At 49.1% G+C, this 18,283-nt stretch overlaps 1 protein-coding gene across 1 annotated transcript; it reads right to left on the reverse strand.

The window, feature by feature from the left end:
• Window positions 1-6,303: 6,303 nt before the first annotated feature.
• C1QL2 (complement C1q like 2) lies at window positions 6,304-13,899 on the reverse strand. The gene is made up of 3 exons (XM_054070739.1): window positions 13,790-13,899; window positions 12,264-13,012; window positions 6,304-11,249 (listed from the first exon to the last, which is right to left on the reverse strand). The coding sequence occupies exons 1-3, from the start codon at window positions 13,806-13,808 to the stop codon at window positions 11,070-11,072; spliced, it is 948 nt and encodes a 315-aa protein (XP_053926714.1). The 5' UTR covers window positions 13,809-13,899; the 3' UTR covers window positions 6,304-11,069.
• Between the last annotated feature and the right edge of the window lie 4,384 nt (window positions 13,900-18,283).

The raw sequence follows: 18,283 nt of genomic DNA on the forward strand, positions 1-18,283 counted from the left end.
AGGAAAAGGCCTGGGGTTATGATGTTTGCTTTTTTAACAGATAACCGGTAAATTATAAAGATAAAAAATACAGTAAAAACTTCTGAGGCATCCTCACTTCGGGGGATACTGTGAAAGCAGTGAGTGTTCAGCCCCCCTTGGGCTCAGCCCCACAGCGCAGTCAGTGTTTTGGGGCACCAGGCACGTACATGCAGGGACCCTGGAGCTCAGAGGTACACAAGTTTCTCACATCCATGAACTTCAAAGGGATCGAGTGCTAGATGCCTTTGGAAACCTAAACAGCGGGTCCAGGTTTCCATCTCACCGCAGATGCAAAACCAACATGCTCAGACAGATTTGTAGAAGTGATGCCAAAAGGGCATCCAGTGCAGTGATAACACCTTTGCAGTCACTCAGAAAGGATCCTGGGTAGCATGAGCTGTGACAGTATGGACCTATGAAAACAAGGATGATCCAGAGCACAGATCCAGAGGAATACTCCTGGCAAGAGCACTATCCTGCACACACCCCATGCACCTCCGTCTCCTCCTCACCCCAAAACTGCGGCACCTCAGAGCCCATAAGGAAAGCTCCTTGCCACCTGGCTTCACTGCCATGACACTGAAGTAGGCAGTGGAGCAGAACACAGGGGGGGATGCTCCCTGTCCTCCACCCTTCATCACCAGGTAACACCACCCCAGGTCGCAGCTCTGTCCTTGCCCCACAGCCCTGCCATTCCTGGCCATCTCACGCCCTCTCTTGGGGAGCAACCTTTAAGGCCAGCCCCATCCCCAACCCGTTGCCCGCAAAAACACCCTGAACAGGCATAGGCAAGCTGGGAAGACCCTAAAAGGAATACCTGGCCCTTCCAAAATGGACCTAACAGAGATACAGTTATTCCAGTGAGCAGTGAGAGCATCACCTGAGACACACAAATGCACCAAGCTTCATTTTTAGAGGGCTGTACTGCAGGCAGGCAGATGGGTATGTGTATAGCTCTGCAGATACACAGAAGAAAGGGTGAAGGAAAATCAATAATGCATACGATCTTGAGGAGTCATCTGGCTTGGCTCCTCATCCCAACACAGCTATGATACAGCCAGATCTGATGGATGTCTAATGCACTCTTAGAGACCTTCTGTGCTGGACACCCACAGCCTTCCCAGCCAACCTGCTCCCACGCCTCACCATCCAAGAGCTTCTCTTTCTGTCTGACCTTGCCACTGCATCTCAAGGCCTTTGCTCTTTCTCCCCCAAAATGAGCACAAAGAACATATTTCCCTTCCATTCTCGCCCTTAAGGACCACCCCCTTGACCCCCTCTACATCCCCTTCTTCAGGCTGGGCAGCTCTCTTTCCTCTCTGGCTGCATTTTCCAGGTTGACAGGCTGGAAATACAGTCGCCTCCTGGACCATCCCCTACCATTTCACAGCTTTCTGGTTGCAAGGCACCTAGAAGTGGAGATTGTTCCAGGTAAGATCTTCCCAGAGCCCAGGAGAATGGGATTACTTCATGTCCCTTGGAGGCTCTGCTCCAGCTTTCACATCTCAATATGTGTATGTCTCAGTATGTACACTGGCCTTTTCCGCAGCATACAGTCACGTTTAGTCAGTGGTTTTCCATATCCTCTCCAAAAAGCAGATCCCTGGCTACAGTTCCCAACCATCCCTTCTGCTCCTCTGGCTTCCTGGTCCATGTCCACGCCATGGACTGCCTCCAGGGAGAGGAAACTGACACCTCTTGAATTATCTTCTGGTTTTTTTACAACCTTTTCCTTTTCTAGAGGTGATTTTGAACTTAATCCCCTTCTCTGCCTTCACGTCATCTGCAGATTTAACAAACAGGTCTTCTATTTAATCAGTCCCAGCACTGACCATGGCACTGAACAGCACAGAGCACTGGACACACTCTGGCACCATCTCACACAACACCGATTCTCTTAGCAACGCATCAACAGTACCTGGTCTTATGGTACGCTATCCAATGGGCCTTGAAATCACTGTATAGAAGATTCATCTAAGTCATATAACCAATATGTGTAATATTCCCACAGCTGTTTTGAATGTAATTCGCTGCAGTTGCAAATCATTTTCTTATTTATCAGCAATAGAAGAGAGAAAGGAAGAAAACAGCTTCACATCTGTTAAACTCGCTATTTCCTCTGCATTACCTGATGCCAACTCTGATGCCGGCCCAAGGAATTGCCATCAATAGACCAGCTCATGGGGAAACACATGGGAAATCATCAGGCCGCTCTGCCCCTGGAAGGCTTGTGTTTGTGCTTTGTAGATACAGAGCATTTAAAATGTCTGAAGGCAACGACTGACCTCTGTTTGCAGATATGGACAATCACTGTCTTACCCCAAACCCCTCTGTGAACTGTGACTGATTCCTCTCACTACAGTCCCTCCCACCGCCAGTCTGCAACAACTAAGACAAATTTTTAAGACCTCGACTCTGCCATTGTTCATACTTCCAGCGTGCTTCCATACAGCATAGTTCATGGATTTTTCAGGCCAGAGGGGCCTGTTGTATTCACCTTGTTTGACCTTCTTAAGCAACCCAAGGCTCTCGCATTTCACTCTGCGATGTCCAGGAGCAAATCAAGTGATAAACACTTACAGATACCTCAAAATTTAGCTACTGCAATGAATCTCTGCCTACCCGACAAGTTTGCTTTTGTATTGCTTGGAGAAAGTACTTTGAGAAATCTAGCATGAGAAGTAAAGCTCCATTTTTCAATTTAAAGCCTGCTGGAATACAGAGGTTGCCAGTGGCTACAAGCTGGCGTAAATTCATTCTTCAGATATTGCTTCCATGAAACAAACTGCTTCCCTTTTAAGACCCATCTAAGAAAGTGAAACTTGGCAGTCCTATTAGTGCACTAATAGAAAAGTGACAGGACAGCTTGTGGTTAGTTATACGTAGGTGGTTAGTGCACTAACTCAAAAGAAAATTAGCCTGGACAAACTATCAAGAATTCTGCTTTGTCGTTGTGCCTGAAATCAAAGATTTCTGAAATCAGAGATAGCATCTTGTATGTTGTTCATCTTCCACTCTCTAACACCATCATACAGCCTCTGTACGCATGGGGATCACACTACGTCTACAATAGCTTCAGCTTTTTTCTTTCCTTTGAAAAGACAGTAGTGGGAAATGGAAGAGGAAATCTTGGGGAAGAGAAATTTCAGTTCTCAAAAAATGCCAACCACAAATTAAATCAGCAGCTGTGTATTTGATTTGTGCTGTTCTGAAGTAAAAGCACATCCACCCCATGCTCTGCTCCACAGGCTTCAAAGACTTCACATATCAATACAGAGGCTTATTGATTATGCCAAGACCAAATCGAATAACTTCATGAAAATGGAGAGCAGTAAGAAAAAAGATCACTACCACAAAATCCCAGCCAAAGATTAAACCTAACCTTGATCCTGCCCCACTAAAGCCACTGAGCACCTACCCACCAGCTTTGATGGGGACTGGAACAACTCCACAGAGAACGTATAGTCCATCAGCCACATGCCTTTTCTTGAGCCCTTCCACCTAGACAGCAAAGCTGTTACAGACCTTGGGAAATAACGAAAGGTAAGGGAAAACAGGCAACAAAATCTCATGTAGGTGACCTTCTCAATTAAGTATTTTGAGGCTAAGAGCAAATTATTCCTTAAAATGCCCCCTGATTTTGCTCCCTTAGGAAAAGTTGTTGGAAAAGATTTGAGCAGAACTTGTTTTGATGCTGCAAAAGGCGATTTTAGGCAGGGAGTCAGCACAGAGTTCAGCAGTCATAGACTCTTGTCCTGTCTTAAGTCGTCAAAACAACGTTCCCCTGGAAGAGAGAAAGTGTTACGTCTCTGAGCAGCCTCCCTGTTCCATCTCTCTTTTTATAATTCTGAGCAAACTTTGTTTGAGGAAAGATTATTTAGATTGCCCAAGCAGAAGTGAATTAAAGCAAAGCCTGCTTTAAAGACCTGCCTTGCTTTGATTCCAGTACATATTTCCTTTACAATCAGTTTCTCTTCACATCAGTTGGATCCTGGTGTTTAGAATCAGCTGGAACAACTTTCCTCTTTTCCACCCTAATTCTGAAAGCAATATAAAGTGCAAATAGTCATTGAGACATTATATGCTCAACAGAGACACATTTCTGTGTGGTCTTCCTACTCCCCCCCCCAGTACTGACAGCCAAGGCTTTGGTAGAACCTGATGCAGCAACACGACTCACCCAGCCTGTAATAGTTTAAATGGGATCACAACAGTATTCTTACTATGCACAGCAGTGTCTTTTGGAGACTTCACAGTGTATGCCATCAATATGTAATAACGCTATGCATTGTGAATTGTGGAGTTGCTGGAATCAATGGGATTTTGCATATTAATTGCAAACACACCCAAGAAGACAAAGGAATTTATTGGCTTAATTAGCGTTTCAGCTCTAATAACATTCAAGCTTCATTCTCACACAAATTGATAAATAGCACGGTGTTACTCCTCATGGATGTTTTTCCTCTTGAGGGGGAATGCTAAAGTTTATGATCCAGGGTCTCTCAGCTGCAGTGATGCACTCAGCAGGGTCTTGGAGGAGTTGAGCTTCAGAGATATTGGACACTTCTCTTTCCTAAGCAGGCAGCTAGATGCTACTCAAAAGGAGCTGCTCCACCCTGTCTGCAGATGCTAAGGGTGTTTACACCGAAAGGTATTTGTATAGTGACACGCACTGGGCAGGACACAAAACAGAGCTGAACCATTTCCATCTCTAACATACAAAGACTGAGATTCACCACAGTACGTCTCCAAACACTATGTAATAAGAACCAGTTGCCACACTGGCAATCTAAGGGTAGCTACACATAATGTTCTTAAGGATTGATTCTGACTCCACAGACCCTGAGAAAAACTAAGTTTTAGTAGAACTGAATCCATGTACCTAGAAGCAGACTTTGGCCCTTGGGCTCCTAGCTCCCAGGAAGGAGAGCTCCACTGAAAATGAGGAGCCAGGAGAAGGAGAAGCAAACGACAAGAATTCAACTGTATACCAAAACAAAACTGAGAGAAACCCACCTGGATTTGATCTCCATCACCTCACGCATTCACATGCTGCAGCACAGCACAGCTGACATGAAGTTTCAGGGACAGCATTACAATAATGAGAGAAGAGCAAAGCACTACCTGAAAAGCAGCGTCCTCCCCAAGGAGGCAAAACATTTTCTGCATTATCATACATCAAAATTGCATCTTAAAACTAAGATCGGACAAAGAATCAACGTTCATAAAGCCTGTGCAGAGGATAACTCACATTTTCAAACAAGTTATTCTCCTGGGCATGTTTCCCTGCCATGCTCAGCAGCCGATTTCTCTCTCCTCTTTGGGATTGAGGATCATATCATAACACTTAAGAAATAAGCAATTTGTTGGCAATGAGAAATAGCACTAAGAAAACATTTCAGATGTATTCAAGACTGGGGTTGGATTTTTTTTTATTTTGTTTTTTCTAGACATGATCTGGCTGCTGCAAGCAAAAAGAAGAACCAGGATCATGTGAATGTCCCATGTTTGGGAGGAGCGCGACTAAAGGCTGCAGGCAAGCCATGCTCTCCATGTCACTGTGCTCACAGCACACTGGAGGAAATTATTCTGCATTAATAGGGCAGCAGATCACAGGGATCAAACAGGCCTTTTCAGTTTCTACCCTAGCTCGTGCAAAAAAAAAATCCCAAATAGGAGCAAATGCAACAGAGATATGGCAATAGCCCCCTGTGAAGAAAATCTACTCCCATTTATTAGACTATAGAGCTATGCCACAGAAAGCAATGGTTAATTCGGGCTATTTGATAACTGGAAGAACCCAAAGAATAAGGGCATTTATGGCTTTATCTACAAGGAAACAGGGCCATAACTCACACCTCCTTCGGAATTAGGCTCTGCAAAACCTTCAGAGCAAGATCCCGCGCAGTGTTCTGCAGTGGCGGGCAGGACGCAGCCATGGCTCAGCACCTTTCAGGCTGTGACCTGAAACCACCAGTTCTGAGGCTTCAGCATGAAACACAGGAGGAAAGAAGGGGAATTCTGATGTATGTTCAAGCCCAGAACATCAAATCATGCCTCAGCTTCTTGACTCCCCAGGAGGTAATGCCTCTGTCCCCCAGGCTGTTTCCAGGGAACCAGCATTGCCCTCTACTGGCCTTTTAACTCATTGTCAAGGCCAGTAACAACCTGCTCCAAACTCAAGAGAAATCAGAAGGAACTCAGCCCTCTGCTCTAATCCCCCACGCAGCCTTCAAAAACGAAGCTTGCTCAAGGGCGAGCGGTAGGCTCAAGTCAACAGACTTAGTTCTAAGTTCTTAGCTCAAGAAACAGTTAAGCATCATCCCTACTTCTGCTGTGGCACCTGCTATGTGACCCAGGTATTAACTGCTGAGTAGGCATGGGCTTGGTCTATAGAAAGGGGCCCCTATTTGCACGTCAGCCACAGCTTATAATCAAGCTGAACCTCTTCCTGCCATTAGATGTGAAACCAGATGAGAGCAGGCTCTCACCTGTAAGTGCCAGGATATCCACAGGGTAACGGTTTACTTCTCCCATCTGTAATTAATCTTCCAAGTCTCTGCACAATGCAGACATCCGCAGTAGAAAGGACCAAACTCTTTGGAGTCTCAAAGTCAATGAACATTCAGTTAGTCTTTATTTTATTCTGACAGTCTCCATTATCCCAGAGACAATACTAGGACACAGGGTCTCAGCAGGATTTTTTTCCCAGGGTTTAGTCCAATCACAATAAGGAAAATAAAAATGGCACGTTACAAGAAAAGATATTTAACACAAACATACTAGATTTAAAATAGACATACATGCCATTTTGCCTCTGTCTTCCACGGACTCCTTTAATAAAATTAGTGGGTGGCATGAACAGAGAAAGATCACTTGAGCATCCATCAAACCCGAGCTCCCTAGTTTGAGTTCACAGATCAAATCCATCCAGGCAGTGTAAGCCACTGGAGGAGGCAAGCAAGGAGATAAGCAAGCATTAAATCACCTAGAAAAATGCCCAGAGTGAGTTTCAAAAGCAGTAAGCTCAAGACCAACACATGGCTCAGTGCACCTGTGTAAAGCCACGAAGCACAAAAAGCAGCACTTTGCTTTTCTAATAGCAAAAGGAAAAGAGGAGAACCCAGACAAGGGGTTGTCCTACCCCACTGCGGCTCAGTGTAGCCTCATCAACCTGGACGTCACTTCACAAATGGATTAAGCACCAAGGAGAAAATCTGCAAATTCAGATCGTGGAAAACACAGAGGCATCAGACTTTGTTTGGGACATCAGACACCCGGCTGCTCTTCTATCACGGGTATCTTCAGAAAATTCTTTCTGTGCGCTGCCTGGTAAAAACTTAGCGCCAGCAGCTGACCCGCTTCAGTCAAGCCAAAGCAGGATTTCCTCACCCATCTTCCTAGAGACTTTTCAGGAGCTTCCCAAGCCAAGGAAAGTGAAAACAGAAGAAACCAACTGCCCAGCCATAAATGCACTGGCTTGCAGGCAAGCAAATTAACCTGAATGCCTTCCTCCAGGAAACGGCAGAGTAGAGGTGGCTGGCACCCCTTTCAGCGCTCTTAGCAGCACCCCCATTTGCCCCTCCATAGTCTCTTGTGCATCTGCATGTCTTCCCTGCTCTGTTCTTTCCCAGGGATCCCTTCCATAGCCGGTGCTGACCAGGCACAGTACAGGCAGCTCAGGCCAGGGTCAAGGATTCACATCAGTAGCACAAAGATCAGGGGTTTGTTCATGCCATATCCAAGTTGCTTTGAGAGCATGAAGCCCTATTTTTTTTTTATCTTAACATTTTTATTATTATTTTAACTTCAGCATGCAGCTGGGCACAAAACAGAACTACTGTTTCTCTAAAACTCCAACCTTCCACTCCTCTCAGTTTCCCCGTTTGCGTCAGAACCAATCACCTCATAATTTTTAAAAGCATTTGATTTACTCATCAAGTGAAATAACACCTCCGAGGAGTCAGACCTCCGGAGCTGACACTAGCTAACAGTTGTTAGAGATGCCAGTATTGTTTGGGAAAGCTAGTCCAAGAGAAAGCTAAAGCCAGCCTCTGAGTACACATTAATTCTCCTCTTCCAACGCAAACCAGGGGACCAGGGTATCCCTGCTACAAAGAGCCCCTTCTCTTTCTGCCATGAAACATAGAGAAACCACGGACTACATTTAAGGGGAGGAGGACTCAGTCAAAGCCCAAAGGGTCAGGAGCCCATCACAGGCTGTGTGCTGGGCTGCGCATGACTCTGCTCTCGCCCGCAGCCATGCACAGCACAGGGACTGCCACCCCCATCTACAATGCTTTTCTGGACAGCTGCACCACCAAGCACCAAAGTTTTTCATCTCCCAATTGCTTATCCCTGTGTCACTTCAGGGAAAAGAAAAAAAAACAACCCACACACTGAGCTACTGCCACAATGCCTGGGATGGAGGAGCCCGACCGAGCACCACTGCCGCAGACGTGGGGTGAGAGTCATCAAACCCCCACAGAGGCAGTCTCATTCTCCCTGCAATGAGAAGAGGAAACAAAAAATCCTGCGAGCAGCTGAGGAAGACGTTCATTCTATCGATTGTGTAAACTGTCAGTGGAGTGGCAACGAGCATTTTTTTTTTTTGGTTTCTTTCCCAGGGAATAATCCAGCCTGATAATTAGTACATAAGTGGAAAATGAGACATCTAGCAAGGGTGGTTCAAGCCTCCTCATGACATTGATAATGTGCAGATACATAGATCACTGTCGGGGCAAACCGCCACTGTGAGCCTGTGTCTTCCCATTGCCTCATCAATCCATCATCCGCTTAGCTACTGACACCTTGGCAGGCACACACCATCAGCCCTGCATTTGAATTGCGAGGAGCAGGCTCCACCAGGGAATACAGATTTAAAAATCTAAGATTCAAATTTGTTTAAGTATTGTGAACAGCAATTCCCTTGCAAGGCATCTTCATTGCCCTTTTGCCAAGGGGGAACAGTTGGGTCTTTGTTAGAAGTACAAATTGCTTCTTAATGCAAAGGATAAAGCAGAGCCCAAGCACCTCCTTAGAATTCCTCCTGGCTTCTGCTAATGCTGCTGCATGTCAATTTTAATTTTTTGAAATTTAAACTGAAGGCTTTGTGCCTAAGCTCCATTTCGTTGGAGGGGAGGAATAGTCAAAAAGGATTACGGATCCGGAGGGAATTGAAGATCCATAGCAATTATACTTCATTTGGGTCTCAGACATTGGTTTTAATCATATTCTAAATAGTACAAATCGACAAGACATTAGAGATTGATAAGTGTCTAACACGTGTACCTGGTTATGAACTCTACTTCCCTCAGCTGGGGGATGTTTGAGGACAGGATGAAGGGAGGAACTGCTTTCTCTCTCTGACCCTCCTCTTCCAGTCAATGAGAAGACATTCTCGCTAAGGACTTGGTAGGAGACACGAGAGACTGCAAGAACTCAATCATCACTGTGCTATGCCAAAGTGCAGCTGGAACAATTTCATCCCAGCTGTGATTCCTTCTGCAAAGTCCAAGTGCAAAGCTCCAGCCTTGGCAGAGCAGTTTCAGTCCAGCTCCTGTCTTGTCTTTACCTGTGAAACTGCACTGACACTGCAAAGGGCAGTAAGCTGATAGGGAGGCAAGACGCTCAGGAGGGAAAAAATGAAATGACAAGACAATAAAATAAAAGTCAGATCATCTGTGAATTGACTTAACTCTTTTAGCTTCAGCAGAGCAACCCCAGTTTACCCAAACTGAGTGGTTACCTACTGGGGTGATGATGAAATAAGTACCACCTCCACCAGAGGCTCAGAACCTCAGAACCTCGTACTAGTTACACACCTGTGCACTGATAACAGGACACAAAGTGGCTGGGATTTACCAAGGACCAGTAGGAGAAAAACTTTCCAAATGGTCTGAAACTCTGCGACTTCAGTGAGCTTTCTCTCCCAGCCCATCTTGAGGACTGTGCAGACCCACCTACAGTCAGGTGTGGTTTCCGACCCTAATACACAGCGCAAGTGTGGGGATTTAGACAGACTCTCTCCCCTGCTGCCTTCTTACATTTGTCAAGTGTCTCATAGAAACACAGCTTTCCATAATTGCTGATTAAACCGCTTTTCTTGCACTTCACTAACCTCTGGATCAGGCTTATATCCAGTAAATCTGTTCAGGAGATCTGCTTCACGCCCTCACCTTCACCTCTTGATGACTGTGCGCTGCCTTTTTACAAAACTGCATAAGGGTGAAGCTTTTTTTCCTCTCCCTTTGCTTCTTCCCAGCCCCCTTGAACCATAACCAAGACCAAGACTAGGTGCCCCATCCTAACTTTAAATGTTGCTGCAAACCTCAATGATTGAAGTGACTCCTCTTTACCTCCCACCCTCCCGTGGCACCACTACAGCACTCCTTTGCAGCACTGGAAGAGACAGACAGCAAGAAAGCATTGTCTAAAAACATAATTTAATGTGATATTTTGGTGATGGTGGTCAACGACTGAATTCTTTCGCAGACAGTAACAGGTTTGATGTTAATGACACCATCATTCACACGAGCATTGCATTGCACAGAAAAGAAAAGTTTACACTTGACCCCATACAAACAAAGAAGCAGAGGGAAAAACAGGTATGGTCCAGTCCCAATTCAAGAATAATTGATCTGAAAATTCATCATCATAATTAATATTCATTGAGAAAAAAATGTGACTGGTTCAAATTCCCTGCATGGCACAGTCAGAACTCAGGGCTCTCTTACACCCCTCCAGGAACCACTGGAGAGTTTCAAGCTGCTGAGTTCCTTGTGTGACACACAAAACACCGAAGCTGACAAAGGGTGAGGGGGGTTCAGAGCAAATCAGAGAGAGTAAGGAAGGGGACTGCTTTGTTTCACTTCTATTTCATTTTCACAGGGGTGGAAAAAAAAAACCCATACAAACTGTTAACGAAGCTAAAGTGACCTGCCAAGACAGAGGACACCAAGAACAGCGGCACGACAGGGTACAGAAATGCCAACCAGCCCCACACGCAACGGTGGCAGGGCCAGCTGTGTCGCGTCGCTTGTTGTGTGTTAATCGGGGTATAAAAGAAAGCCAGAGAAAGTGCTGTACTTATTGTTGTTGCCTCCGTGCGCTTTGCCTCCATCCAGCTTTACATACACCTCGTCGCCGGAGTCCAAGTGCAGCACCACGCTGTTGCTGGCGTAGTCGTAGTTCTGGTCCGCATCCTGGGCGATGGCACTGGCCCGCACCTGCCAACACAGCCACGGGGCACATCAGACCTCTGAGCCCCTCTTCCCCAGGCCCTCCATCAGCCTCCCTCGTTCCTCCACCAGCCCCCAGAGCCCCTCTTCCCCAGGCCCTCCACCAGCCCCCAGAGCCCCTCTTCCTCAGGTCCTCAGCCTCCTGAGCCCCTCTTCTCTGGTCCCTCCATCAGACCTCGACCCTCTCTTCCCCGGTCCTCCATCAGGCCTCACATCCCTCTTCACCAGCCCCTCCACAAGCCCGCTAAGCCCCAATTCACCAGCCTCTCTGTTAGCTTCCCCGGTTCCTCCATCAGACCCCAAGCTCCTCTTCCCCAGTCCTTCCATCAGCCCCCTAAGCCCCAGCTCACCAGCCCCTCCATCAGCACACTGAGCTTCCTCTTCCCTGATCCCTGATCAACCTCCAAGGTCCTTCCACCCCACCCCAGAGCCCCTCTTCCCTGGTCCCTCCATCAGACCTCGAGCCCCTGTTCTCCAGCCCCTCCACCAGCCTCACAGGTTCCTCCATCAGCCCCCTGAGCCTCTCTTCCCTGGTATCTTCATCAGCCTCCCTGGTTCCTCCAGCAGCCCCAAACCCCTCTTCCCCAGCCCTCCAGCAGCCTCCCCGGTCCCTCCACCAGACCTCAAGCCTCTCTTCCCTGGTTCCTCCATCAGCCCCCAAGTCCCTGTTCTCCAGCCCGTCCATCAGCCTCCCTGGTTCCTGCATCAGCCCCCTCAGCCCCTCTTCCCTGGCCCCTCCATCAACCCCCTCAGCCCCTCTTCCCTGGCCCCTCCATCAGACCTGGAGCCTCTATCCTCCAGCCCCTCCATCAGCCCCTCAGCCCCTCTACCACCCCCGCGCCCTCCCTCCCTCCTCCTCCTCGCTTCTCCATCCCCTCAGCCCGGCAGGGAGTTCTCTCTCGGCCGCCGCCCCCCCCCTCGCCCCGACGGCGCGGACGGAGCTCCGGCTGCCGCCGCCGCCCGCGGGAGCCCCGGGACGGGGAGGAGAGCGCGGGGACCCACCTGCCCGTTCTTGCAGAGGTCTGCCCACATGCTGGTGCCGTCCCCGCCGCGCATGAGGATGTGGTAGGTGAAGAAGTAGATGCCGCGCACCTGGCAGGTGAACTTGCCGCTCGCCGGGTCGTAGTGGTTGCCCAGGTTGGTGACCACGTCGTCGAACTTGAGGACCTCGTAGCCCTCGTGGGGGCTCTTCAGCCCCACGTAGAAGGCGATGCGCGGCCCCCCCAGCGCGGCGCTCAGCCCGCCCGCCACCTCGCCGCCCGCCCCGCCGCCGCTCCCGCCGCCGCCCGGCAGCGCCAGCCCGGGCAGCCCCGGCTTCCCCGCCTCGCCCCGCTCCCCCGGGGGACCCCGCGGCCCCGGCGGCCCCGGCTCCCCGGGGGGACCGCGGGGACCCGGCTTGCCCGGCCGCCCCGGCTCCCCCTTGGGTCCCTGGACGAAGGGCGGCGCGGGGTTGGCTCCCAGGTCCTGCAGAGCCTCCACGGCCGCGGTGCTGCCGGGGCCGGGCGGGCGCCCGCCGCTGTAGGGGTCGCAGATCATGCGGCAGGTGCCCATCATCTCGTAGTGGGCGCCGCTCGGGGCGGGCGCCTGCAGCAGCAGCAGCGGCACGGCCACCAGCAGGGCGACGGCCATGGCCAGCGCGAGCCCGGCGGCGGCCACCAGCCGCCTCCTGCGCTGCCAGAGCCGGGCGGCGGCGGCCAGCAGGTCCTCCTTGCCGTGCGAGGCGATGGTGGCGCGGGGGGACCGGCCGCTCCCTGCGGGGGAAGGGGGGGGAACGACGGCGACAAAAGGCGATGAGCCCCCCGCCGCCTCCCCGCCCGGCTTCCCCGCTTCAGCCCGCCCGCCCCTCCATCGCCCCGCTCCGAGGGGACGCGGCGCCCCGTCCCGGGGCTGAGCCGGCGCGGGGGCGGCGCCGCTCCGAGCGGCCGCCCGGCTCTGCCCCGACGGGGGGGGCGCGGCGCGGGGCGGGCGGACCCCGCGGGGGCCGGGGCGGAGCCGCCGCAGCCACCGCAACGGAGGGGAGGGCGGCGGGGGGCCCCCCGCACCCCCCGGGATCCCCGGCCCCCCGACGGCCGCCGCTGGGGGTGAGGACCCGGCGGTACCGCCCAAGCCGCGCCCCGCTGAAACTGCGACTGTCGGGGGCGCACCGCGTTGCCCTGCTCACCTGCCATCCGAGACTGATTTCTCCCTCCCTCATCCCCCATTCATCCCTCCATACATCCCTCTATCCCTCCCTCCCCTCTTTCCTCCATCCCTCCTTCCAGCCCTCCATCTCACTACCTCTGTATCCCTCCATCTATCCCTCCATTCCTCCCTCCCTCCCTTCCTCCCTCCCTCCCTCATCCCTCAAGCCCTGTATCCCTCCCTCCCTTATCCCTCCCTTCCTCCCTTATCCCTCCCTTCTTCCTTCCCTCCCTTCATGCCTCCCTCCATCCCTCCCTCCATCCCTCCATTCCACCATCTCTGTATCCCTCCCTTCTTCCTTCCCTTCTCTCCCCTGCTCCCTCCCTCCCTCCCTCCCTCCATCTCACCATCCCTGTATCCCTGCATCCCTCCCTGCTCCCTCCGGGGTGAGCTCCCGCCGCCGCCTTCCCGCACTGCTTTCTGCAGGACAGGGAAAGCCCCTCGCAGGCAACAGCTCGCCCCGACGTGTCCTCCTCGCCTTCCTCGGCCCAAAACCGAGCGGGAAAGCTTCGCGGGTGGATCTTTCTCCGCAAGGCATCCACGTGTAATTAAAGCTCATTACACTCGAAGCCGGGCAGGGCTCGCCGAGTGGAAGGGGAGCAATCCCTTTAGCAGAGGTTGGGTTGGGTTAAAGCACAGTCTTTTCTGTGTTTCTCTGGGTATTGATGGGTCCAAATCAAGTGGGTTTTCCCCGAGTCGAGAAATTGTGATTAATTGCCTTTGATTTTCCGAGTAAACGGCTGCAGAGCAGCGGGAGCTCCCGCCTCGTTACCCCTCCGCGGGGCTCTCCCCTGCACGCCGGGTCCTACCCACGCACCCCACTGCGGGGGTCAAGCACCCGCCCTGGGAAGAAAGAGGAGAGCGGATCAGTCACTAGACAGATTTCCTAAGGGCAACCTTTCGGGGTGCCTCTCGCTTCCTCGGCGGGTAAAGAAGGTGAATTTCCAGCGGGTTCATCAGATTTGAAGGCAGCCTGTTTGGTCTTAGAACAGAGCGAGCTGTAGGTCGAAGGGAGCGAGCAGCTCAGCCTGATCCAGCGCTTGTTCAAACCGATGGCCTGGAGGCATCCTATGCAAATTGGGACGTACAGGCTGCTTCCAAGAACGGCATAAATGCCCCGAAAGGACTTGGGTCTCTTTTGTTAGCTTTGCTTGAGATATAAGGGTAGGACATCAAGGCTGTGGAACACACGCACTTGAGCACCAGACCTCACCTCGGGGGCATCCCTGCGCCTCCAGCTTTTTTTCCCGGGGTTATTCGGGCTTTGCTCTGCTGCTGCTGAGATCAGGATCCAGCCCTGCCCCTCCAAGTGTCTCTGATTTGATTTTTTTTTTTTTCCCCCCACATCTATGTATTTGAAGCTGGAAGGAAAATTAATCTTGTAAATGAAAACCTTTTCCTGACAATTGCAGACAGTGGCGTTACAGTAACCATGGATGCTACTTAACACAATGCGGCTAAATGTTTTAAGAGATGAGATTGTGACAAAGATTTAAGTCCTTTTCCTCTCCTTTGAGTTAACAGTTGCATCCTACCGTACTATTATAAGCCCCCACACTTGTCTAAAGCCTTATTTCTAATAGTTGTTTCTATTACAGCCCTCTTATAGTTTTCCATATATTAATTGTGCTAAATACAAATAAATTCACAAATAAATTACGCTGCTTTGCCGATCATCCCTACTTAAGCTTCTGTTAATTTCCCTTTTGTTTTGGTATTTGTCACTAGCTCAGCTCTCCCCGTGTATGTGAATCCTTGTTATTCCCTCAGAGCCCTGCAAACCCCTCTAACGTGGCTTTTTAATCTCCTGTTTTCCAAAGGCAGCAGCCACACTACAGCTTTTCTAACCCTTTTCTGAATAATTACATTCCTGTATCATTTCATCTCTGTTGCAACTTCCCTGTTTGCATCAACTCACTTTTATAATGAGGTGTCCTGTACTGGGAACCATGTTCCAAATGGAGGTTCAACAGCACCTTCTGCAAAACCGGAATAATTTTATGTGATGGGGTCTGTTATTCCTGCAGATCAACAAGGACAGATGAAGAAGAAATGTATTCTAACTTTTCAGCAGGATAAAAATGGCACAGTTCTTAATAAGGGCAGTTGGATAATAAGGAACAAGCAGGCAGAGAAGATTACAGAGATATCAGCAGTTGGGTTAGGTGTCAAATTCTAGCAGTTTTGTTTGGGAATAATTTAAATACCCCTCTGTGATGCAGTGAGATGGACTGATCACCTGGTTAATCCCTCCCTCAGATTGCTTTAAGGTAAACGCAGTGTGACTTTAATGTATAACTCCAGTAGGATCTATATTTCCAGACACCGGCAGTTGTAGGCTGGCCGATGTAATGCATCTTGTGCCCCAAGAAGTAGCATCGTGATGGATGAGGCAGCTGGTACCACCCACTGATCCTACACTAGACAGTATTTAGGAATATAGTCACAAAAAAGGACATGGTCACACTCAGCTTACAATTTTGATATAGGCTGCTACTATGTTCTTAGGTGCCTGCTTTCTGGGTCAGGTTTGTTTTCCATTGCAGGCTACTCAGGGCTGGCAAGACTCAAGTGCTTCTGGGTGTGCCCAGAGAGAGAGAAAAAGGCATCCAGAAAATATCCTCGGTGAAACACAAAAGGTGTCTGGACCTTGGCTAGATGATGGCTCAGCAGGAGCCTTGGTGAGTACTGTTGTTGGTCAAAGTCAGAGTTAAGCACCTAAAAGCTTGTGTGGATCTAACTCGAAACCACTGTTTTCACATGTGGTATAAGGACTCGTGAACCTGACTGCTCAGGGTAGCATTTGACAGATCAAGCAGAATTCCCAACTTTAGACAGACAAGAACCCAGACACTTCACATTGAAACTCCAAAATTCCAGGGGCACATGAATTTCCATCCATCTCACCTCCTCAATTTCTGCTTTAAGGCACAGCCACCCAGCTCAGGATGCTAGTAGTTCTTTCCTGAAGCACCATCCTGCTGCTGAGCTAAACTCTTTTGCATGGTCTCACTTTTCTCTCAGAAGGTTTGCTTTGCATCTTTTACACATCCTCAGCACAAGCTCATACCATGAATTGAAACATGTACTTTTCTCCAGAGCCAGCAAGAGCTGGACCATCTCCCGACTAAATCCATAACCCCTGGCAGGATTCAGGCCCCCTGAGGTCACAGGGCTTCTGGGCACATGTGCAAGTTGACCATTGTATGTTTGAGGTTCTTGGAGACTAATGGTAGGTTTTCCCCCAGTTTAGGTGCCTCTAGGCTTGAACAGGAGCTGAAGGAGTCATAGAATCATAGAATGTCCTGAGTTGGAAGAGATGCACAAGGATCATGGAGTCCAACTCCTATCTCTGCATAGGACAACCCCAAAAATTCACAACATGTCTGGGGGTGCTGCCCAAATGCTTCTTGAATATTGTCAGCCTTGCCACCACGACTGTTTCCCTGGGAAGCCTGTTCCAGTGCTCCACCACCCTCTGAGTGAAGAACATTTTTATTTCAAATTTAGGGGTTTAAATTCTGCTTTAATCCCTTCTTTTGGTTCCTTTTTTGATTTGGCCCTTAACTAGAAAATGTAAGAAGAGCTGTACCAGCTCAGACCTCTAACTTAGCAAAAATATCAAGATCAAATTAAGTCTATAGTGATAGTTCTCTGATATTTTTTCTCAACCTCCCAAAATCCATAGCTTAAGGACTTCCTGAGCCACAACAAAATACTTCTAAGAAGCCGAAATCAAGACTGCTCTGAGTAAAGGCACAGACCTTGGATTAGTACCTTCACCCATCCCAGTGAGTAGTTTTGTTTTGCTGTCTTTTGTCATGATTGGTGGAAGTTATGGGTAGTATTGCCTTCTGATCCTCCAAAGTGCTTCATTCATTGCCTTTCTCCTATCACCAGATTCATAGATATTTCTCATTGCCAGAATTATCTGCCTGGAACTCTATGTATTCAACAGATTGTAAAGAATTATAGTCCTTACACTAAAATGTTCACATTTCTTGCTGAAAGTGAATTTAAATCTTTTAATTTTCAGAACGTGTATAATATTATTTCCATTCACAAAATATAAAAGATAATGATACTGATTATTTTTGCATAGTGGAGGGAAAAGTTTAGAAATGGTTAAGCTTGTTGTATTAACTGCCATCATTCCCGCAAAGACTGTGCACTTCTTTTTGACCTAGGCTGGGATTTCCAACAGTATTTGTTTCAACAGCGCAATGCTGAATTTACCCCTCACTTGATGGACCCAGAGGGTTCATAGGGTCCTCTTGCACAGCAGGAAAAGCTTTTTATTATGTAACACAAGGACAGAAGCTCGATCTTGTCTCATTGTCTGTAAGACAGTCGCAATAGCCCACAGAAGTTTGTACTGCTGTAACAATATGTATAATTCAGTCCATATAGCCAGAATCAGACCCCTGTACTGACACAGTACCTATTAGAGTTCCTGCACAAGGAGAAGTTTGCGTACAACCCAAATAGATGTTGCAGTTGGATAGGATTTATTGTATGCATTGATCACTGTGAACTGCTGCTATTCGTTCTCATATCTACTTGCCGTACAAGGGAGACAAAATCTGCTGTCTCTCTCTTTGCAAGGGGGTCTTTTGACAAATATATTTAGATCTTTACAAGAGAACAGTTCACAAACCCCAGATCTGCCTTCATGGCGCTGCTTGGAGAAATGTCAAAAGTTGCGGAGAGAACCAGTGAAAGCCCAATGCCATCACATGCCCTGAACAGGTGCTGTTCACCAAACTTGGGACAACTCAACCTATATTTTCTGGAAAAGAGCAATCAGTGCCACTGAACCTTGCTTCCCACTTCTGACCCGG

The sequence above is a fragment of the Cuculus canorus genome, chromosome 6 (genome assembly GCF_017976375.1).
Source record: "Cuculus canorus isolate bCucCan1 chromosome 6, bCucCan1.pri, whole genome shotgun sequence".
NCBI lineage: Eukaryota > Metazoa > Chordata > Aves > Cuculiformes > Cuculidae > Cuculus > Cuculus canorus.

Bases quoted from the DNA above. Each gene is read 5' to 3' on its own strand.
- C1QL2 (XM_054070739.1), bottom strand. The intron at 11,250-12,263 runs GTGGGTCCCCGC...CTGTGTTGGCAG, and splicing joins ACCTCTGCAAGAACGGGCAG to GTGCGGGCCAGTGCCATCGC.